Below are 24,240 nucleotides of genomic sequence, written 5' to 3' on the forward strand. Positions count from 1 at the left end.
TTTAAACTTTTAGAAAACTGGTGTAGAGAAATTAGACATTGAAAAAAAGTTGCTCTGGAGTAATTTTTATTTATTTTATTTTGAAAAGCATTCTGCACAGTTGGCCATCTGTTTCTGTGTTGCATAACAGCTTGGCTTGTGTTGTGGTGTGTGTGTGTGTGTGTGTGTGTGTGTGTGTGTGTGTGTGTATTATAATAGAACAAAAGTGCATTGTGTTTTTATTGCTTTTAATTTCTGGTTTTTTACCACCTGGTAAAAGCTGTGTATAAACAGGAGATGATGGTAATTTTTAAAATGTGTTTTTATGATGATGAAATTAAGTCTGAAATTATGCTGATCATAATAGGATTGCTCCAGTCCTTCCTCTTCTCAGCAGTTTAAATAGTTTCCAAAATTGGGATTATAATTTGGCTTCAAATAGTCACACTTTTACGATAGGAATGATTTATACTTAAGTTAGACTTCCATTTTATAACTATAAGGGTTAGAGTAGAGGTCTGTGTGGGTTTTTGGTTTTTTTAAGAAAAGCCTAGGCCTTGACTACATGAATCTTATGTTTGCAATAACCTGGACTGTAAATCTACATAGGTAGCAGTTCAGGGAGCAGGCAGCATGTGTGGGCATCCAACTTACATACTAGCTCCTACAGAGTTGCCTGCTCCCCCGCCCGTGCCACTGTGATGTGGCTCCAGCTCTGGCCCTGGCCGGGGCCGCTGGAGGAGCAGCAACGCCGTCTGCCTGCGATGCAGCTCTAGCTCTGGTGCCAGCCGGGGCTGCCTGTGACGTGGCCTGCAGCTCCAGTCCTGGGGAAGGATTGAAGCTAGGGCTAGGATGCCCTGTTGATCCTGGGTCAGGGCAGCCGCCCTAGAGCAGCTGAGCAGTCATTGTGGGACTCTGCTGAGGAGGTGGGTGAGCCTCAGATTCTTGATGTGTGCCTATGTGGGCATGCACTTTAGAGGCAACACTAGCACTGGGTGAGCTCTCCTGGCACTCTTGCCATAGCTACTCCTGTCATGTTAAAGCACTGCCATGGCTGCATTTTAAACTTTAAAGTATAGACAAAGCCTTAGAGCAGGGATGGGCAATAATTTTTGGCTGGGGGCCACTTAAAACATTTTTAAAGTGGCCCCGGGCTCCCCTGGAAAGGGCAGGGCCTAAACCGGAAGGGGTGGGGCCAGGGTGCTTCTGGGCTTCCCCACCCACATACCAAGTTTAGTCTGTGGGTGGGGAAGCCTCTTTGCCCCGTCCCTCCTTCGCATTAGGCACCTATGCCCCTGGCAGGGAGGAAGAGGCTTTGTGTGCTCCCAGGTCAATCAGGGCCTGGGGATGGGGAGCCACGGGAAACTTCCTTCACCCTGCCCCAACCCTGCACGAGCATACGGCCCTTTGAAGTGCTGTGAACTTCTCGCAGGGTGGGAGGATGGCGAAGGAAACTTCATGTGCCGCTCCCGCCCCCAGGCCAATCAGGGCTTGGGCATGCGGGAGCGCAAGATGTCTCCTCCCACCCTGCGAGGAGCGCATGGAACTTCAAAGTGCTGTGTGCTCTTGGCAGAGGGGGAGGAAGCTTTGTGCACTCCCCATCCCCAGACTCTGATTGGCCTGGGGGCGGGAGAGCGGTAGGGCCTCTGCTGGTTTGATCAACCCACTTGGTGGGCCGAATCTGTGCCTTTGGGTTGCCAGGTGTCCAATTTTCTATCGGACAGTCCGGTATTTGCGCCCTCTGGTAGAAAAAGTCTGAAAATACCGGACATGTGCAATGTTCGGTATTTTCTGAATTTCCGGCTGGGCGCCGGACAAAAGCCTGGCAGGGGCAGGGGAACGACTGGGACGTGGGCCGGGATTGGTGCTGGGAGCCCTGTGGTCGCGTGCAAAAGCTGGGCGGGGTGGGGGCAGTGGCTGGGACTCACAGCCGCTCCTCCGCCCGGCTTCTGCATGCAACCAGAGGCTCCCAGCGCCAGTCGCGGTCCTGCCTCCCAGCTGGGAGCCTCTGGTTCCGTGCAGAAGCCGGGCTTCCATCCACTGCCCCTGCCTGGCTTCTACTAGCAACTAGAGGGAGTGCCTGCCTGGAGTGCGGCCTGTTGGACTCCAGCTGTGGTCAGTGGCTAGTCCCCCCCAGCTCTGCTTCCCATCCCCCTTCCTCCAGTCCCCCCTCCTCTTGTCCTGCCCCCCTGACTCCTGATCCTCCCCAGCTCTGCTTCCCACCCACCCCCTTTCCTCCCGGCCAGCCCTGCGCCACGGCCCCTGACTCTTCCGCCCCCCTATCTCCCGGCCGGCCCCGCCCCTTCCAAGTGTGTCCGGTATTTTGGAGGGGGTCTACCTGGTAACCCTGTTTGTCTACCCCGCCTTAGAGTTACTTCCTGGCTTTCTGCAAACTTTATGTTCATGCCTGAGATTTTGGATCAGAGTACAGCCAATAGAGGAATTTAATGTCTATTAAAAATTGGTTTCCATATAGGCAGTTGTTTTGAAGAACCAGTTACGAACTTGCAAAACAGATTTTCAGAATTAAGAGTCTCTGAAAATAAGTTGCACGGATAGTTTATCTGGTGTTTATAACTTTCAAACTACTTGCTTCAGTAATAGATGTGTTGGGTTGTAGTATTATCGCTTGATTTGTGGTAAATTTCAGTCGCCAACCTAAAAGAGAATTTGAATTTGAGGGCATGGGGAAAGTTGATGGGTAATTTGATGAATACCACTGAGAACAAAGAACTTTGTACATCTAAACCCATGTGGAGTAAAGGTCACTTAAACTTCCATTTCGTAAAACTAACCCCACCCTACTCAGATAGCAGCACTCAGCAACATTCTCTCTTTGTGTTTCCTTTATAAATAATTTTAATGTGTTTAGAATGCACCATTTTTCTCACATCAGTATTCTCAAAAGTTATATTTTGAACCCCTAACTTGTATAAATTGTTAATTATACATTTACTCTTGACTAAAATGTATGTATAAAACATCAAGCTTAATGGTAAGTGGTGTAGGAGCGGTGAGAATTTGGAGACATAGTAAAATTGGAGTTGGAATGAAATGTTAACCACATTTTAATTTCATTTGAATAATTTTGTATTTACCTAATTCCATTCCTTGAATGAATGAATGATAGCTTTTGTTGTTCAGCCATCAGTTATTTGTTAAATGCTAAATCTTGTGATATAAAGGAACTTAATTTTTCGTTACTAGAACATCCAGCTATATCATTAGTGGTCCAATGTAATTAATTACCTATTTTGTAACTCCTAATAAGTAATGAGCTATATATTAAACCATGTTGTGGGTACAGAATAAAATAAAGAAAATTTGAGATTTAATTTTGGGTTCCAGCAGGAATGCTCATCTTGTGCATTTTTCCTCCAAGAATTTTTGCATTTTCCAATAAGTGTTGGGTTTTAGTAATTTCCCTCCTAAATATTAAACGTGTTTATAAATCCTTCCAGATAAGATTTAGACATTGGTCTACGGTATGCATTTGTTGCATGGTCTTTTAATTGTGTTGGTTATTGCTTATGTTTTAACTTAAAAATTTTCTATCTTGGGCCTCTGGTACTGCAAACTTATTTGTGCTTAAAGTTACACACCTGAACAGTCTTAGCGAAGTCAATGGAACTGTTTGTATGTAAAATTAAAATGTATTAGTATTTGTAGGCTTAGACTTGATTAACACTTGCTTTCCATTGCAATTCTTGTTGTCTGGCAGTGATATTTTTAACAATTCTAATATATACTCATTTTTGTGATTTTTTTTGTTTGTTCTTTACAACTACTACTTTCTATCAAACTGATTTTTTTCATATGAACAGTTAATGAAAATCAAGGTCTGTTTTTGTGGAGAAACGATTAAATCAAATATTCTTACAAATTTCACAAAGCAAAGTGGTTAAAAAAATGCTTAACCTTTATTACTTTCGATCAACTTATAGGCAGAAGCAAGGCTTGCAGCCAAACGGGCTGCTCGAGCAGAAGCAAGAGAGATACGTATGAGAGAATTGGAGCGACAACAGAAAGAGGTAATGTAGATTTTTCTATATTATTTCATACTGAAGGAGAAAGAAAGAGCGGGAAGCATGGGCCTGGTGCTTGAACCAAAGTAACCAAGAGTTATACTGTGAGTAATATACAAGCCTTGTCAAAAGCAGGTGTTTGCCTGCAAGTCAGTATCTCACGGTACTAGAACTGTTAGCACTAATAAAAGCACATGAAGTATGTAAATACATTCTTTCAGGACAGTACAGGGACACCCAGCTAGGTATGTAATAAAATAGTTGGAAACAATAAAAGTGAAAGCATAACAATGAGTAGTGAATGCTTTGGGGGAAAGTACAAGGGGAGATACCAAACATGTCATTAATGCATAAGATGATATGTACAGTGTGTATCATAGATAGTTCATTTCTGTCTATAAATATTGATGTACCTCGACTTAATTCTTTGGCTGATCTAAGGGCCAGTAGTGAAATCCATATTATCAACTGAGCCATGTCCATTGTCTTGGGTTCAAATATGTAGTGGCTCGGAGGCCATCTGTCTACCAACAGCTATTAATGTACTTTGTTTGACAGTAAACCTGACTTGGCAGCCTCTGTCCACAGCAGGCCCGAGCTCCCAGTGGACAGAGGCTGTTCCACCTCCCACAGTCAGGCTCATTCCCAGCAGCAGCCCAGGCTCTCTGCAGACAGAGCTCAGACCTCCTGCGGACAGGGGCTGCTGCCACCCCGTGCTGCTGCCTCTATCAGAGGCAGCAGCACAGGATAGTAGGCAGCCAGTCTGAACGGGGAGCTGGTTTCAAAACTGGCTCTTCTTGTGGACTGGTTCCCGCCTGGCACCCCGCGCTGCTGCCTCTGATACAGAGGCAGCAGCGTGCAGTCGAAAGAGGCTTCCCAGGAGTAGGGCCGGAACACACTGGCTGCTGGCCCTGCTCCCGGGGACTAAAATAGTCGAGTAACTACATGAATTCTTACCAGTTACTCGACTGTTCAGTTACCTGATATCTAACATCCCTAGTATAGTATAGCCATATGTCAGCATTTCCTGCATAGGACAGCCATTACTATAGCTTTTTCCAGTCTAGAGCTGAAATTCAAATGAGTAACTTATTTCATTCCTGTTCGGCATTTGCGTGGCTAGCATGGCATGTACTCGGGTATATTAAAATATTTATTTTAAACTTCATGGGTAATAAAGATACTGAAGTAAAAGGGGACCAGCTATTCCTTTTGCTTATCCTGTGACTCCAAAAATACCTTTTTAAAATTTATTTTCCAACTTGGCATGTGTCTTCAGTTGATAGAATATTTTTGTAATAAATAGTAATTTTGTATAATATAACTTTAACAAATTCAGTAAATCAGTTACTTAAAAGTAAAACTGCTCAAAGATTTAGATTGACCTAACCACTTTCTTTTGGAAGCAGACTGTTGGCCTTGCAATTTTTGTTCTCTTTTTTGTATTTGCCTTTAATTATTCTAATTGTTACCTACAATAAATTTACAGCTCTCATATCCTATAGACAATTATATATGACTGAATTTTAAATTGTACAAGATAATGTAATCTCTGTAATGTTTGTTCTGCGTCATAATGTTTTAAAACATTTTTTAGCTTTCTCATCGCTCATATGATAGAAAATGGGGACGTATCCAAAAGTGGATGGTAGGCTGGGACTGCCTGTTGTGCATGTTGTTTACACTACTATAGTACTAATCGTTTGCAAAGTTTGCCACTGTAACACATTTTATAACTGATGGTGGAGGGGGGTGTGGAAGAGGCATTATGTAAGGTCATGGGATTCTGGGCAGACACAAAAACATTGGAAGTGTGCCATTTTCTCTTTCACAGTGAGTTTAAAGTTTATACACATGCATTCAGAATGCAATTAAAGTAATTTTATTGTTGGCAAAGGCTTATGTTAAAATTGTATATGTTTCTACATTAATTTACTTCCACATCTTTCTTTATCTCTTTTTTGTAGACCTGCCTTATTCTATATTATTTCTTCTTTAATTGGATTAGCAGGTTGTTTTCTGTAAACGATCCAGGCTGTATTTCAGTAGCTGATACTTTTTAAAAGTCATTTTAAAATTAATATATGGCAGCCTCTTTAAAAATAAAGAGGGTTGGATAGAGGAAGCTTACTTTTTCATTCTAGACTCCAAACTTCCAGTTGATTGCAGCGAGACTTTAGGATGAAAAAGAATGCAACGTTGGCTACTCTAAAAGGGACTGGTCCTCTATCTACTTTTATTCAGCCCTATGGTTAAACAGCTGTCTTCAAATTTGTAGAAATCTCCTTTCTTCTTTATAAGCAAAATTCAGATGTGATGATTTATTTTATGAAAAGTTGTTAATATATAGGAACTTTATCAATATCTGTATCAAGAAAAACAAAGTAAGCCAGAGTCAAATATGTTCTGCTAAATTATAAATTGAAAGTATGAAAAATGGCTTCATAATCAGCTATTGTCAGCAAGTCTGTAGAGAAGTCTGAGTTTTCAGAAGGTTACATCTTAACATATTTAATTTTAACCCTTAAAAATTAACCCTCTATAGCTATAAGGAATGTATTTGGTTTGGGATTTTTTTTCTTTGCACTCCAAATTGCATTTAATCCATTTAACAAGGAAAACTAAAACACGTTCAGGCATTTAATTTTTTAATATATTTCTCTAGAACGAGAAAAAACCTACAAAAAGTAAAGGTCTAAGAGCATGAACATTGTTTTTTATTTTTGGATTGATTATATAACCCATTAATAAAAATTGTTATGCTGTTAGTGTTCAAAACTTATTTCTGCAAACGCCATGCTGATTTTTTTTCAGTTTATAGTTTGATGCTTAATAGATAATGCAAGGGATGGATTTTGTAGAGGGAAAAGGAAGTCACACTTGTCAAGTCAGAAGAAATATTTTTTGAAAATTTGATCCATTTCTGAATGTTATACAATTTTGCAGATTAGGGATTTATCTTATTTGACTTCTGTCTTATTGTATCATATAATTTGGCTTTTATGTAGTTTCAAAGTTGACTTACCAATTAAACATTACACTGACTTCATATCCTGCTGAAAATGCAACTGAATCAGTCTCTCTAATTGTACATATATCTTGTCAATCCCACACAAATTATGTATTTTAAAAGCACTTATCATGGGATCCAAGTGCTTATTATTCCCATTGTTTAACTTATTAGGTTTATCTTCACTGGAGGAGAGGTAACTTTAGGTATAATTCGAGTGCAACCCCACCATCTACATACACACAAATCCCTTATATCAAGTGTGAAGCTGCTATTAACAAGAGTTGCCAAGCCCAGCAGCTCCTGAGCCGGCAGCTTTTGCCGTCGGCACTGGGGTTGAGGCAGAGCAGGAGGTGCCTCCCCAGAGCTTCCCCTCCCCCGCCCCCTCCCCCCCGCCCTGTGTGTCCGCTTTTGCCAGTGGCAGTGCTGGGGCTGAGGTGCCTTCCTCCCTCCTCCCACCATAATGGCGGGCATCTGGGGCTCTGTCCACCTGTGAGTGTGCAAGATGTGCTTGGGGAGAGAAGGGGCATCAAGAAGGAGGCCCGCTCTCCCTGCTCACACAGCAGTAATGGCCATGCTCCCTAGAGAAGGGGAAGTCTTGCTCTGGGAAGTGCAGGGGGTGTGGTGGGAAGGGGTCACAGGGCAAGAAGGTGTTGGCATAGACTGTAGGGGTCAGATGTTAAAGGGTCAAAGGGCAAGGGGCATAGGATTGAGAGTCAAAGGGTGTTAGGAACTGGGAAGCAAGGGGCTGGATTGGGACTAGGCAAAAAGCAACATTTTATTTACATAGTTACATATTCATTATCTAAAAGTCAAGCAAAGTCAGGGTAATTAAAGGGTCAAGATTCCCCAAATGAAAAAGGTATAGCTACAGGATATAATCATATTTTAATTTCAGTTGCTGCCCTTAGCAGGAAGTTAATCTTGGTGACAGCGAGACAGGGATATCTTTATCTGAGCTAAAGTGACTTTGAAATCCAGTTTCACAATCTTGTTTTGATAGCTTCCCGATAGTATAATTCTTCGATCTCTTTTGTTTGATGCTTGAGATTCTTCTACATTTTTTCTAGATATATTTTTCTGCTCAAGCAGCAAAAGACTGTCCATGTTTTACTTTCAATTAAATACATCACTTCATCTGCACTTTCTTAACACCATAGTATTGTAGACACTTGGCTTAAAGTCAAAATGAAATGTAAGCAATGTTCATCTGACTTGAATGGATTCACTTAATTCCGCTGATTTTTTTTTTCCCCCCAGACATTGATCTATGTGGAAAAATAGGTGTTGCATGCTGTTTAGTTTGCCTAATTTTATTTTAATTTTTTTCTTAAATAGCTTTACATTTCTTCTTTCTTAGGAAGATTCAGAGAGGGCCAGGTATTCTCTCCGGTCTAGTCATCATTCGTATCTGGTTTGTCCTACCCTATAAAATTTCCTTCTCCCTGTTACGCCTTACTTTAACAAACAAACATTTCACTTTGCTTTTGCTTTTGTTTTTGTTATCAGGGAGCAGATGACGTATTTTCTGCTCAAAGTATTGGCAGTCATAGGGTTAGTACATAAGTTGCATGTAGTATAAAACAAGCTGTCTGTTTTAATCTCTGACCCTTCTTTCTGAAGTGCAAAATTAAATCTTATTATTTTCATTAGAAGCTAAAAGATGACTGTCAAATGTCAGAAAGTAAGAATAAGTCACATTTATTATTGTTATTATGACAGTGCCCATTTCTTTTTCTAAGTAGTCTACGTAGCAAACAACTCATAGACTTTAAGGTCAGAAGGGACCATTATGATCATCTAGTCTGACCCCTTGCATAATGCAGGCCACAGAATCTCACCCACCCACTTCTGGAATAATCCTCTCACCAATATCTCAGATATTGAAGCCTTCAAATAGTTTAAAGACCCCAAAAAGCCTCCAGCTGTGATCTGTGCCCCATGCTATAGAGGAAGGCGAATCTGTAGATCCAGGCTCTGAGACTTAATCTCATGGGGCTAGTGCTACCAGACAATTTAGGTGTTTTGCTAAATTATTCCCTAAATAAAACTAATAATGGCATATTCTACATTTAATACAATTGAGAATTTTGATCACCTTTATATTTCTGATCATATCTGAAGTAAATAGTAAATGGTGGAGTAACTTACCATTTGGTATAAAATGTGACTGGAACTTTTTATATATAATTGCTCCAAAATTTTATTTATAGGTAAGTGAGGCAAAAAATGGTTATAATTAGGAAAAGTACTATATTTTTAGATAAATCTAAAGTTAACACGCCTTCTTATTGTGCTGTCTTTTTGAAAAATGTATATGACTGCATTCCATTAGAAAAACCATGAGTAAATGTTCATATCCACACTACATATTAGAGAAACTAATTTGGTAGATAAACGTTAGCCTCTCCATCTATTCCAATAGACAAAATAATAAAGCAGTCATGTTATTTCTTATTTTTCCAGAAATAAAAAACAAAGAAAGCACAAATGAGTATGGATAAAAATAGCACAGGAGATAGTTATCTATAGCAGTTGTTAGTGGTGACCACACAATTCACTATACTATCATTCCTAGCACATAAAATTATCTTTAGTACCTGCTCACCATGCCTTTAGTGCATATTTCTATATATTTCTAAGTTGAAGACTATTTATTTTGAATATTTATTATTTATATATTTGCAATACATAATCTTCTACAATTTCATTCCTAAGAGTTCATCTTTGGATGTCAATCGGTCTCATTCAAGCAGAACAAGCACCTCCAGGAGGAGAGATCTTGTGGTCTGTAACCTGGAAAAGAGCATGTTTTGACTTATTCATGTAATATAAAATTTTGTGTGTGCCTGTTGATCAGAAGTAGTAATAAAATATTGAGTACTTATTTCAGCTAGAACACATTTTAATGGAAAATAATAGTTACTTGAGTGTGTTTATTACTTGTATAATGCAGCTTTCTTCAAAACTGTATTTGAAGAAAACTGTGGCTTAAGTTTTGTTTTGGCTCAGCAAACCACAGTTGGGAGCATTGTTGTGGGAAGAGGTAGTTTCCTAGTTCCTCAAATAACAGAAACGTGTTGATATGGCAGGTTGAAAAGCACTGCTTTAAATTAAATGTAGATCTTCTGCTGCAACTTTTGTCAGGAGACTGCTTAAAGCTTCAATTTGTAGCTTTTTCAAGCCATATCTTTTTGGGGTTGGTACTGGTCCCCATGATCTGGGCTGAAATAAGAAAATTAAGGGTAACTTTTATTTCAGCTTAGACAATTTTATCTATAATGTATATAGGCAAGTTTTAATGTTTTCTGAAATTGTTAATGAATTATGATCCCGTATATGGGGCTTTGCTGGCAACAGCATTCTGCAGTCTGATCTGTCTTCATATGTTGTGTTTAAAATCACACTTTTTTTTTAGTTAAAATGATGCCGCTTAAAAACAAAACCAGGCCTGAATCAAGGTGGGAAGACAAATATTCAGAGTAATCAGTTTAACAGTAAAGAGATTATCCTTGTCAGTCTCCTCTTAGCAGTATAAATGTCTTCCGTGAAACCCCCACCACCACCAGTTTTGGCATTAGTTGGACTATTAACAGTGTATAGAAAGGTTCTGTAACCAGTTTCCATTCTGCTTTGAATTCCTGTTACAGTCAGAAAAGTGACACTTGTAACGCCACCATTCTCAACAGTTCAGCTTCCTAGGAGTACTAAAAGTCTGCTTGCTTCACCAGGAAGAATAAAATTTTATTTCTGACAGCATTACAAAGCCAACATGAATAGAAGAGGGATTCTGGATGCTATTGTGGCTTATTCAGATTGGTTAACTAAGATACAATTAAAGAATCTTGGAATCTTGGAAAATGTGTCACCCAAAAGGAACACATTTACACTCGTATCCCAGAATTAAGTCTTGACACATATTTTCTTATCTATAAATGGAATAAATTTGATGTCAGTTATTAAGCGACAGTAAGCATGGAAACCTACAACTTACAGTGCTGTTTTACAGAGTCATTTTCTGGACTGTTTCCACATTCTTATATTGTTGTAACAGAACTTATGTAAATATTTAAAGTTCTGTTATTCAGGCAGTATGAAAATTGGTCATATAGTGCTAGCTTACTGCTGTGACAAATCATCTCACTGTTCAGAAATGTGGACATTTTTAGCAGGGCAATAAGTGGCTGCTGCCATAGTCTTAAAATAGTGGGGTGAGCTGGCAGTAGAACAGAAGTAGTATTTGGAATAGGAGGAAGTCAGGGGAAAAAAGTGCTTCAAATATATACAGAAGGAGATGTTCTGTTGATTGGAAGATACTTGATACATCTATTCTGGCAAATAGTACTGTTCCTTCTGCTACACTGATGGAGGATGACCTCTTGTACCTGCACCAGTGAGGGCCAGCAGTGGTGTACAGGGATGGAGAAATGTGAGGAACCTGTGCAGAGGGGGTTCCTATCAGAAAGCCGAGCCTGTTATGGCTTGCCATTGTGCATCAAGGATTTGTGGCCAAGACTATTTGATCTTTTGCTACATGCAATCCAAATGGCTTGCCACCTACCCAACAGCTGTACTAGCATGAGCAATATAGAGGCCACATCAGATTTTAATTTAAGAAACAACAACAAAGCTTAAATTCTCAAACCGGGATATGGGGCTCTGGTCCCTTAATTTAAAATGATTCACATTTGCCATTCCTGCTTGGTTTCTGAAGCTTCCTTTTAAGCAGACACGGGAATCAAACACTTCTGTCTCCTACATGAACCTATAAACAAACCAGAAATCAATTATTCTTAGTTAGTGATGATTAACACTGATGAACTTTGAATAAACCATGTATTAGCTCAAGTAAGTGAAAGTAATAAACACTTCAAATATACTTCTATCTTTTAAGCTTATTTTTTCAAAGTTGCATGCTTTATTCTTTTGAGAACTATTGTGAATATTGAATACTGGTTGTCTTTACTGGATAGCCCAAAGTTGCAGTCACACTCATCTGGCCCTTCTTTTGGGTTAGTGATATGAGCAACCTGCAATTCTGGCCCAATTTCAATACCTCTTACTAGATAGGTCATGCTCTGTGGTCGTCATGCTCATGTAGAACGGTAGGCATTTTGTTAAGAATTCCATGTGCTTGCTTTTATTATGCTCCGGTGTTGAAGATGATGTTTACTGTTTAGTGTTGACTTTCTAAACTTTTACTCATAGAATCATACTTACAGTGACTCTCATGGTATGAAGACGTCTTCTGGTTCCCATAAAGATTTGTTGGTTAGTGTTCTCATGCAATATTTGTTATGAATATACCAAATAATAATGGAGTGGGTCCTTCATAAGTAATGTCTGTGTAGGTGTACTGGGTATGCATTTATTTATTTATTTTTACTGTGTAAGAAATCTGGGTTACCTATGTGATGGCTTAGGTCAAATTCTGCTCTGAATTTGGTGCAGACCAAATCTGAGTTTGATTGCAATTTCAGTCATGTCAGCAGAATTGTGTGCTGCTTAGAACAGAATTTAAATCCATATACAAAATGGGTTTTGCTAAGTTTTTGAAAATATTTACAATAGTGCCACTTCTGTGGATGAAAATTCATTTTTTTTCTTTTATTTAATTTGTTCTCTGGGGACAGAGGAAACTACTTCATATCTGCCTCTCCTGTCCTTCCTCCCCCCCCCCCCCATCAGTAGTGAGTGTCTTAAATTCTATTGTTCAATAAAGCACATTAGGTTTGCCATAAATATCATATTAGGGAATTTGTTGAAAAAGATTTTGGGATTATCGTGATTTCCAAAAAAATGGTTGTAGAATGTTCAATATACAATTTAAACAAATAATATAGTGACAGGAAATCTTAAATTAAAAAAATATATATTTTAGGACGGTATTTTCTAAAGGTCTCAGCCATTTTAAGTGACTCATTTATTAAATGAGCACAGTTGGGTCACCTTGGAAAATGCCACTTGGAATCTATACTTCTCTCTGACTGCTGAAGTATTTTTGTCTTAGTTTCACAGCATGTAAGTTTGTACCACATTTTTCAAAATGCTACACTCCCAAAAGATCCACAATTTGTTATGTCCCAACACAGGTGCTCTTGTACTCCCCATTTGAATTGGATTGATTCCAATAGAAATATGGATCAGTGCTTTTTGATCCCTTTGTGGGATCAGGCTTCCTTCATGTATGCAGAGGGGAAGAGAAAAACTTGTATTGTTGAGAAAGTAGGGCACTAAGTTCCACAATGTAAAAAATCAGAAATGTAATCAATAAGCTTTAAATATTTTTTGAAAATAGTGGTATAAGATAGGAGTCAATTCTGCACACACTTAGCACATGTTTAGCTCCTCTAGTGAGTGTCAGGGGGACTGTTCACAGTTGTAAAGTTGGATTGGTGTCTGGTTTGTTAAATATTTTTGGGAGGCAAAAACCACACCCATATTTTCTTCTTTTGGCTGAATGAAGCATTTTTAAATGTCAGCATTTTCCATAATTTTCTAAAGAATACTCCTTTAAAATACTGTGTGCGCCTTTTTTTTCTTCAGAAAGTTAACCAATTTTGAATCATGGCTTAAAGAAATGAGGAAATTGTTTTTAATGTCTGTTTACAAGCTTCGGGATGTCTGGACATAATTGTGATATTTTTGTTCACAATAACTGTATATACAATTTTTTTTACAGAGTGGATTTTATCATGACCAAAGAAATTATAGCAGCCTTAGACATAGCAAACCAGTTTCTACTTACCAAACACGGGTCTGTCTGTACTTTTGGTTTCTGCTTAATTATTATGTGTGTTATTTTCCTCTTAAGATTCTGAAGTATTAAACCTAACATTAGCATAATTGCAAATGTTTGCTTAGTTTTTAAAATTGTCGTTCACATTAATTTATGAGGTGGGCCCTATCAAATTCACGGTCCAGTTTGGTCAATTTCACAGTCTCAGGATTTTAAAAATAGCAAATTTCACGATTTCAGACTTAAATCTGGAATTTCACAGTACTGTAATTGTCAGGGTCCTGACCCAACAAGGAGCTGTGTGCAGGGGGTTGCAGTGTATTCTAAGGTGGTTGTGATACTGCTGCCATTACTTCTGATCTGCTGCTAGCAGCAGCACTGCATTTTGAGCTGGGCAGCCACAGTGTGACGGGTGCTGGCCAGGGACTACTGCCAGCAGCATCACAGAAAGACGAATGGCATTGTATGGTGTTACCACCCATCTGTGCTGCTGCTGGCAAGGGACTGCCTTCAAATCTAGGGACTGCTCTTCAGCTGCCCAGCTCTAAAGGGAAATGCAAAAGAAAGTGTCAATATCATGAGCTCCTTAAAATAATTTAACTACCTTTTGGGTTACAATCCCCAATTTGAGAAACACTTGTCTCCCACATGAAAACTGTATAATTTAGGTTAAAAGCACTCAAAAGAACAGTTTTCACTGTCCATGATGGATTTTTCATGGCTGTGAATTTGGGAGGGCCCAATTTATAAGGAATTGTCTTGTGCTTGATGAGGCAGTTGTGTTTCCTGCATGTTTTGATACATTTTAAGTGGCTTAAGTTATGAATTATTACCATGTATTTGATTTTTTTTAAATTGAGTTTTCTGTTTACTTAGATGCTTTTCAAAGCCAAGTTTAACTGAACTGCCCAGGCAAACTAAGGAGATCATTCAGAATAATAAGCAAGGCCAAAAGTTCATCTTTTTACAGTTTTTTGAGTGATAATTCATGTCCATTCCAGTGAGGTGTATGCATGCGCATATGCATGATAGCTGGAAGATTTTTCCCTTAGCTGTTCGCTGGCATCGAATATTGAGCTCTGCCAACTAACCCTCTCTCCATATCCTTCTTACCATCAGTGATCGTTAGCTGAAATGTCCTGGTGCTTGTCTTTGCAAGTGTGCTAGCAGTTATCTACTAGTTTCTTCATTATACGTAGTTAATAATTATTAGGCATAGATAATTTTCATAGTGTAGTTAGTCAATTGTTTGTTTAGCTCTTAAGAGGGTTTCTTCCTTCCTCTCCCTCCCCCTCCCTCCCACCTGCTTTGAGTCCCTTATACCGGGGCATGCTTAGGTCATTAGGCTTCAAAGCCTGTGCAGCCTGTGGTAGGTGCATGCACAAAAGCAACCTCCACGCTTTGTGTTTTAAGTGTCTGGGCAAGAGTCATCAAAGGGATCACTGCTCAATTTGTAAGACTTTCAGACCTAGGACTTTAAAAGAGAGAGCTCAGCATCTGAAGGTCATTCTCATGAACGCAGCACTTCAATCCCCAGTCAGAACAGGTTTCAGACCTGGTGCCAAGCACTTTATCTTTGGTGCAGAGTGCCCCAGTGCTGGGATCAGCACAGCGATGAGCAAGGACAATATGTTCTAGTACTGTACAGCTGTGGTGCAGGGCTCCTAACTGACATTCAGGCACTGGTCCTAGTCACCAGTGCCTTAGAAAAAGAAGAGGCATGATAGGGTAAGTCTCCCACCTCTAGGCACAAGGAGCCAATGTTTGTTAGACACGGTCAGACCTGCCCTAGTGCAATACTACCGATGCAGGACTGCGCATTGACTTGCAGACACCAGGTGGTCAAGTCTGAAACCACCTCCTTCTCCATTTAGGAGCCTCCACTTAGGGACCTGTAGCTTCCCTCAACACTAGAAGCATTCCAGGCCACACAGGAGCTCCATGCACACTACAGCACACTTCTCTCCGACATGATGCAAGAAGTTGCTGTAGTGTTTGGCTACCTGCCCACCTTCCTGAGGAAATCTGGCCATGATGGCTTATTCCCCAGCACCAAGACAATACTGCACCAGCCATCTCTCAATTCAAAATGAGGAGCTGTAGCCAGGTCCTGTCAGCCCACCAGGAGTATGGCCTCTCCGTGGCCCTCAGCATTGGCGTTCTTGAAGTCACAGTCTGACTCCTACAGTTCCAGCCAGAATGGGAGGTCTTCGTCAAAGCGCACCTTCTGTTCTCACCCAGTGCATTGGTAGCCCACACTGCAGTTGTCCTTCTGGATACCCTAGCCCTTTGCGAGGGCCAGGCTCTATGATCTCATTCCAGGGTGATATCAGTAGTGTCAGCCTCCTTTGTTTCACTGGCACTGGTGCCTTCGTTTCTCAACTGCACACCAGTGGACACTAGATCGATAATTCCAGCACCATTGCTGAAGCAGCTTCACCCCCAATGATTTAATTGACACTGAAAATCCAGGAGGACCATAGGGAGTTGGCTCCATCCATGTTTCCACAGGCATAGACAGAACACTTACCAGTGCCCTCGAGTGCCTCCTCAGGAATACTGCCCCTAGACTCTTCAGGATTGGAGGGAAGAGAACTGCCACTTATGGGAACATCGTCTTCCCCAGAGGAGGTGATAGCTGGCACAGCCGCAGCCCCACCTTGGAAGACAACAGAGGGTTTCCCAATAGCTCCTTAGGAGAGTTGCTCAAGGCCTGGGCATTCAGGCTGAAGAAGTGACTGAGGATGTCAATCTAGTGTAGGTCCTTTGGGACCTACATGTGTGGCCCTTTCTCTTATATAGAACACCTATGACCCCCCAGGGCCAAGAAAAATGAGAGGCAATATTTCGTGCCCTCTAACAGTTACAAGCATCTATAGTCACCCTCCTCCCAACTCGCTGGCTATGGATGCAGCAAATCAGAGTGAATGTCAGGGCTTACATGGTCCTTTTCTGAAAAATAGAGAGGCAAAATGCCTCAATCTTTATGGTCAAAAAGTGTATTCTGTAGGGGGCTTGCAGCTCTGTATTACAATGGCTTGCTGGTTTGAAAGTAGATATTCCTAAAATATATCTTCAGTGACAAAATTTATGGGACTGCTATCTAATGAGTCCAGGGCCAAATTCTCAGTAGAGATGGTAGAGGGAGGGCAAGCTTATTTCCAGAACATCTCTAAAAGAAGCCCTGGATACAGCCATATGGCCACCCAAGTCATGGCCATGAGAAGGGGATCATGGCTTCAGATGTTGAGCCTGCCATACAAGGTCCAACAAATGATCCAAGACCTCCCTTTTGAAGAACCATCATTCTTTCTGAGAGGACGGATAGAAGGCTTCACAGCCTTAAGACTCGAGAGCAACTCTCAAGTCCTTGACAGGACACACTCCTACTACACAACAATTTTACACCCTCCACTGCATCCGTATCAGCTACAAAATCATCAAGAAGGCCAAAGCAGGGAGAAACAGGAGTGACAGGCCCTCACCAGACTGGATAGAGTTCTGGTCAACACAGACTTTCATCTGGTCAGCACAAATCTTCATCATCCATAAGCAGGCCTTTTGAAGGTGCTATCAAGGGCAACATACTAATCAAGCATCTAGACTTAGCTTCTTGTCCTGACTGCCTTTTTCTATACTTGGTCCTGCATTACTTTGAATTGCTGGATCCTTTGCAAGAACTCAACAAATTCATGTAAAAGATGAAGTTTTGTATGTTTTCCTTGGCCTCTATAATCCCGTCCCTTGATCTGGCCAAGTAGTATGCTGTCCTCGATTTTAAGGATATCTGTGTTCATGTCTCCGTTTATCATCTGCACAGAAAATATCTCAAGTTCATAATGAACAACATCCACTACCAATTTACAGTCTCAGGGTACATCTAGACTACATGCCTCTGTCGCCAGAGGCATGTAGATTAGGCTACCAGACATAGTAAAATGAAGTGGCAATTTAAATAATCGCCGCTTCATTTAAATTTACATGGCTGCCGCGCTGAGCCGACAAACAGCTGATCAGCCATGTAAATTTAAATGAAGCGGCGATTATTTAAATTGCCGCTTCATTTTACTATGTCTGGTAGCCTAATCTACATGCCTCTGGCGACAGAGGCATGTAGTCTAGACGTACCCTCAATGTTTTATACTTTGAGCCAAAGGATGTTCATTTTCTCAAACTCCATAATAGTAAAGTGTCTAAGGAATTATTTGCTTTTCCACCCACTTGTGAAAGAAGGAGTTACTCTGTGAGACTTTAATATTGTGCTAGCTGCCCTTACAGAGCTCTTGGTAATTTTTTCTCGACTTCTCCTGTGCTTGTCATGATGTTGTCGCATCTACAGGAAGAGTAAGTGATCTGCAGGCTTTAATGGCAGAGCCACTCTTTTACTTAGTTTTTCAAAGACTACAGGGCATGAGGGCCACATCTTAATTTTTTGTATAAAGTGGTGTCACTATAACCAAATATACTTCCCAATATTCTTTCTTAAGCCATATTTAAATGCAAGAAGAACAGTGCCTTCATGTATTGTATGTGAAAGGTGTGGCTTTTTATTTGGAGAGAACTAAACCATTTTGTTGTTCAACTTCTTTGTCTCCTCTGTGGATAGGGCAATGGATCATGTGGTCTTCTCACAGACTATTTGCAGATGACTTCCTGTATTATGACAGCATATGGAGTAACCCAGGCAACACCTTCACAAAAACCATTGATTCATTCAACTAGGGCTCAAGCAACATCAATCACATTAAGCAATGTTTTAATATTGGGCATTTGCATCTGGTTTCCTGTGCATGTACTTTTACCAAATGCTTAAGCTATTATTGTTGCCACTACATCAGATTCAAACTCTGGGAAAGCAGTTTTGCAGTTGTTCTTTAAGTAAACTCGAAGCCCACTTGCTATTAATACTGCTTGTGAATCACCTGACTGGAATACATGACTACAACCAATCAAAGGTGATAGCAAAGATGTTACCTAGCTGGATGAAAATATTTCTTGTTTGCATTGTGGATGCAGATGTGTGTTCCACAACCCCCCTTTGGTGCCTTCTCCATCAGAGGTTAATCTCTTGATGTTCAGTGCAAAGGAACTTCAGGGGATCAGATGACACTGCCCTTAAATAATCTGGAAAGGGCCTGAGTGACTAGAGGCCGTGAGCATTGCCCCTATGAGTACTGTTAGGCAAAGTTCTTCAGGTTTAATGCAGTGGGCATTCATGCACCTGAATGGAATACAAGTGTCTGTCTGCATCCACATCTCATACAGCCACTGTACAGATATATGGTTTTTTTCTTTAGGAGCAGAACTCTGAAACTAGTAACTCTTAACACATGCACTGTACAGAGCATAATATGATAGGGACCCAGGTCAATGATGAAGGTCTGTAAGTGCTATCATAATGCAAATAATAAAAAACATCTGGTCTAACATCAGAAGTAACACTTGTTGTTTATTGACGACTTCGGTTAGATTTATGTTAGTTAGTAATCAAGGGGAGAAATTGCATGATCAAGCCATCCAGTCCTATTTCATACCTTTTCATGCCACTTTTTACCACAAAAATAGTAACTTTTTAATAAGCATATTATTGACTTCTGTTCTTCAAGATGTATGGTATGGTTTCTTTAAAATGTTACCATACTGTTTTTCAAAAGTTTTCAGTAGATCTCAGTTTTACCTGTTTAATTAAGTTCCTGGAGCTTCATCGCAAATATAATACAATGGATTTAAACATTTTTTTGTGTACTGCAGACAAAATTGTATTTTTTTTTTCCATCGCAGTCTTCCTCTCTCTACAGTGATCCTTTGGCAACTACAAAGACGTATAGGGTTAGTACAGTGTGAAAAAAGCTTTTTGGCTAACTTTGATGTTTTAAAGTTTTTTTCTAAATAAAAATTATGCTTTTCTTTATAGGTGTCTCCTACTGTAAACATAGGGTTGATAAGAAGTGCTAGTTGGGTTTGTATGAGTCTATTTGCATGGTTGCTTTAAACCTGAATTCAAATGAATGTGGTCTGAGAGTATTGCATATCCCTTCCTGCTGTATTTTAAAATAAAGCTAAAGCTTGCATGACTCAGATAACATATAATTTTATAGCCTATATAAAGAATTTCAGATACAAAACTGCTGTCATGGGGAAGGAGAGGCATTTTTCTTTAAGAAAATCTCAGACCTCCAATTTTGTTTCATTTGCTGGCCACCTTTAAATAATATATACAAAAAATGTGTCTAAGGCTTTGTCTAACCACACAGTTTTTTAGTGATACAGCCATGTCGCTGAAAGGCAGTGTAAATACTATTTGTTGGCACTTCTGGTGACAGAATACTTCTTCCCCATCAGCGAGTTTGCATTGTCAACAGGGGCATGCTTCTGTGGGGCAACAAGCCATTTACTTTTCCACTTCATGGGGCAAAATGTTTATCATTCAGACAGCAGGAGAAGGGGTGAGGGTGAAGCACCTATGAACGACGAATATTTTGTTGCTCAGGTGACTGTGTAGACAAAACCAAAGTAATGTCAAATTTATGACACAACATCAAGCTGCTCTATCTTGTGGTGAATTTTTTCCTTGACATGTCAGTCATTTATGCAACACCTAGGACAAGGGGGCTATGAGCATCTTTGAAAATTTGGGACAATAAGAACTAAAAGCCTTTAATTTTGTTTTCTAAGCTATTTGTTCTACATATGATTCATGAGATCTCCTAATTTTTGAGACACATGACCTCTTCAAACTTTTATCTTGCAAAAAATACTAACATGGTGACTTGACTTTTGTATGGTTGATCTTCATTTAATCAGATTATAGTATTCAGTTCAGAACAAAAAGAGTCACTATTAAATGTCACCTTAGTCTTTCTCTCCATTCCTGCTTCCCCAAAATATTAATATTTGATAATATAGACCAGGGGTTCTCAAACTTTGTGATACCATGACCCCCTAAAATGCTAATTGAATTTGTGTGACGACCCCCCCACCCCACCCTCACCACAGTTGCTAAGAAAAAAAAAAGGGGAGGTGGGGGAGGGAGCCAAAGTTGTTAAGCAAAAGTTGCACCACTTTGTCCAGTTTGGGACTGCACCTACCCCTCCCCCTGAGTCAGGCACCCGGTTGCCCCCTCCATCCCAGTGCACTCTCCCCCCACCTCTCCCGGGCAGGCATCCTCAGCGTCTGGAGCCCCGCTCCGATCAAATCTCCCCCCTCCCTCCCTGCAGAGTCAGGCACAGAAGAAGAATCTTACTTTTAAAGTGTCTGCTTCTGCAGCCGGCTCTGCTGCCTCAGCTGGCAGCTTGCAGGGGAAGCATGACGTGGCCAGCTGCCGGTCTCTGCTGGTCAGGTGGGCCAGAGCAGTATATGCTCTACTCCTACCCAGCCCAACAACTCCCCAGTGTGGCGCCCGACAACTTCACCCTTCTGCTCTTCTTCCCCCCCCCACTAGATTCTGTGGCACTCCTCACTCCCCCACCAGATACGGCAAGGGAAAATTGACCAGACAGAGCCTGGACTGCCCAGAGATTTTTTTTTTTTAAGGGATTTATAGCCCCGTCTCCCTGACATTGATCCTGGGCAAAACAATGGAGCAGCTGATACAGGACTTCATTCATAAACTCAAGGAGGGTCCTATAACTAATACCCATTGCCATGGGGTTATGCAAAACACATCCCAACAAACTAACTTGGTAACTGTTTTTGAGGAGACAAGTATTCGTTGGGTGATAAAAGAAATGGAGCAGAGGTAACAGATTTCTGCAAGGTGCTTGACTTGGCGCTGCAGGACACTTTGATTGCAGGCTAGAATGATATACTATGACCAAGCGGGTGCGTTTCTAGAGGGGTCCCGCAGGGCATGGCTCTTGGCCGCATGCTATTTAACCCTGGTCTCAGTGACCTGGAAGACAATGTAAAATCTCCACTGGGAAAGTCTGCCAATGCCATGCACATTGGGGGAGAGGCAGCTAAGGCTCGCTCGGTCAGCTGGGCACAAGCAAACAGTGCGGGTTTTCGTACAGCTAGCCATAAATGGGTCCATCAAGGAACAAGAATGCCAAGGCCAGACTTCGAGGGGAGCTCGCTTGCTCCTGGAAAGCGATGACCCTGTGAATGATTTGGGGGTCACAGTGGCCACAAGACAGGGCTCTCCAGGAATGCAGAGGTTACTTTACTCTAGATTTGGCCCCGGGTTGACCGTGGCTGGAATCCTGGGTCCAGGTCCGGGGCCCACAATACAAGGCAGCCAGGTTGGCTGGTCACAGTGGTCCCTTTTTGGCTTTGCAATCTGTGACTAGATCCCAGGAGTCCTGACTCCCACCCTGCCCCCACCCTAACCCCCAAGACCTCACTCTCCCTCCAGAGCCACAGTAGCACCCTGGAGTCCTGGCTCTGCCCCACGAACTCCCAGACTGGGGAACAGCCTTCCTCGAACCTGGGCAGGATGCGCGCTGAGGGAGAACGTGCTCGTGGAATTGTAGGAAGCCCCCGTTACAGTCCGGAAGCACCCGCATCCTGTGGGGCATCACCCCTGAAAGGACCAGATGCCGATGGGGACACCAGAGCGGTGTCTCTAAGCACTGGGTGAGCCATCCCCCTGTGCGGCTGTTCCCTGCTGCCCTGCCCCAGAGGTGGCTGCATCTCACTGCCAGGCTGCAGAGCAGTTGGCTCAGTTTCAGAGGGTTGAGGCTGGTAAATAACTAGCACAGAGCCACCTTAGCAGTTTCATAGCAAAGTCTATTGTTCAGACAAAAAAAAAAAAGGATCCAGCTGCGACCTCCCTGTAAGTTGAGTCGCGACTCATAGTTTGAGAAATGCTGGGATACTATAAGATGAGTACATAACTGTCTGGATAACTGTTCTCAGAGTATAGTTATTAACAATTCACAATCATGTTGGAAGGGCATAACAAGTGTGGTTCTGCAGGGGTCTGTTTTGGGACCGGTTCTGTTCAATACCTTCATCAACGATTTAGATGATGGCATAGAGAGTATGAATATTAAGTTTGCCAATGATACGAAACTGGGAGGGGTTTCAAGTGCTTTGGAAAATAGGGTCAAATTTAACATGATCTGGACAAACTAGAGAAATGGTCTGATGTAAATATGATGAAGTTTAACAAGGACAAATGCAAAGTACTCTACTTAGGAAGGAACAATCAATTTCACACATACAGAATGGAATGGTGATTGTCTAGGAAGGAGTACTGCAGAAAGCGATTTAGGGGTCATAGTGGAGCATAATCCAAATATGAGTCAACAGTGTGACACTGTTGCAAAAAAAAGCAAACATGATTTTCGGATACATTAACAGGAGTGTTGTGAGCAAGACACAAGTCATTCTTCCACTCTACTCTGCATTGATTAGGCCTCAGTTGGAGTATTGTGCCCAGTTCTGTACACCGCATTTCAAGAATGATGTAGAGAAATTGGAGAAGTTCCAGAGAAGAGCAACAAAAATCATTGTTGCCTAGATAACATGAGCTATGAGGAAAGACTGAAAGAATTGAGCTTGTTTAGTTGAGAAAAGAGAAGAGTGAGAGGAGATATGATAGCAGTTTTCAAGTATCTAAAAGGGTATCCCAGGGAGGAAGGAGAAAAATTGTTTTTCTTGGCCTCTGATGACAGGCCAAGAAGCAATAGGCTTAAATTGCAGCAAGGGAGATTTAGGTTGGACATTAGGAAAAACTTCCTAACTGTCAGGGTGGTTAAACACTGGAATAAATTGCCTAGGGAAGTTGTGGAATATCACTGGAGATGTTTATGGGCAGGTTGGATAGGTATCTATCTGGGATGATCTAGATGGTTCTTGGTCCTGCCATGAGGGCTGGGGACTGGACTTGATGATCTCTCGAGGTCTCTTCCAGTTCTAGGACTCTATGATTCTATTATTCTAAATGGTAAGAGCAAGGACCACTAAATTCGGTATATAGATCCTCTTATCATAACTTTAAAGCAAAGTGAGGATTTGGTTGTGACAGGAAAATGGAGTGCCTGGAATGGGATTCCTTCTCAGAAGACCATACAGAAAAAGGACAGAATCACCAGGCAGGTGAAAGAGGTTGGGTGGAAGCATTCCTCCCTCACCCCATTTGTGACTCACACCCCGAGCCTCCCACCCCACAGGTGCCATTTAGGGAGGGTGGGGGGAGCTATCTGTCCCCCTTCATCAGGGAGCGAGGGGTAATTGCACAGCTTGCTACATTCCTCACTCTGGGAAGTGCAGGGGGGCAGATAAAGCTGGACCTGTCACAGCTGGAAGACATGCACCATTCCCCCAGCTGTGCCTGCTGGAGTTGCATCAGCCATGGAGAGGTGCTTCTCATCTGGCCCCAAGCCTGCAGAGAAAGAAGGCTGGGGTAGTCTCTCCCAGGACAGCCTGCATACTGAACCCCTCCTTCCCTACTGTGCCAGCACTGGGAGCAGAGCTCCACAGGAAACAGCCAGCATTTTGAGCAGCCTAGGACTGCAGCCGGCAGAGAGCCTGCCCTGTGGTCC

General features: G+C 41.5%; 1 protein-coding gene across 23 annotated transcripts in view; it reads left to right on the forward strand.

Annotated features, from left to right (window-relative positions):
* LRRFIP2 (LRR binding FLII interacting protein 2) overlaps nt 1-24,240 on the forward strand; it is a 123,291-nt gene that overhangs the window by 45,606 nt on the left and 53,445 nt on the right. For 13 of the 23 annotated variants that reach the window (XM_014574054.3, XM_075921795.1, XM_025185124.2 and 10 more), the window contains 9 exons: nt 3,924-4,010; nt 5,602-5,652; nt 8,375-8,428; nt 8,524-8,568; nt 9,733-9,801; nt 12,223-12,285; nt 13,697-13,771; nt 19,535-19,582; nt 19,668-19,712. In XM_014574054.3, coding sequence (XP_014429540.2) covers nt 3,924-4,010; nt 5,602-5,652; nt 8,375-8,428; nt 8,524-8,568; nt 9,733-9,801; nt 12,223-12,285; nt 13,697-13,771; nt 19,535-19,582; nt 19,668-19,712 — 537 coding nt within the window. The remainder of the gene's footprint in view (nt 1-3,923; nt 4,011-5,601; nt 5,653-8,374; nt 8,429-8,523; nt 8,569-9,732; nt 9,802-12,222; nt 12,286-13,696; nt 13,772-19,534; nt 19,583-19,667; nt 19,713-24,240) is intronic. The other 10 variants (XM_025185129.2, XM_025185131.2, XM_025185130.2 and 7 more) reach the window with 3 other exon arrangements.

The sequence above is a fragment of the Pelodiscus sinensis genome, chromosome 2 (genome assembly GCF_049634645.1).
Source record: "Pelodiscus sinensis isolate JC-2024 chromosome 2, ASM4963464v1, whole genome shotgun sequence".
NCBI classification, from domain to species: Eukaryota; Metazoa; Chordata; order Testudines; family Trionychidae; genus Pelodiscus; species Pelodiscus sinensis.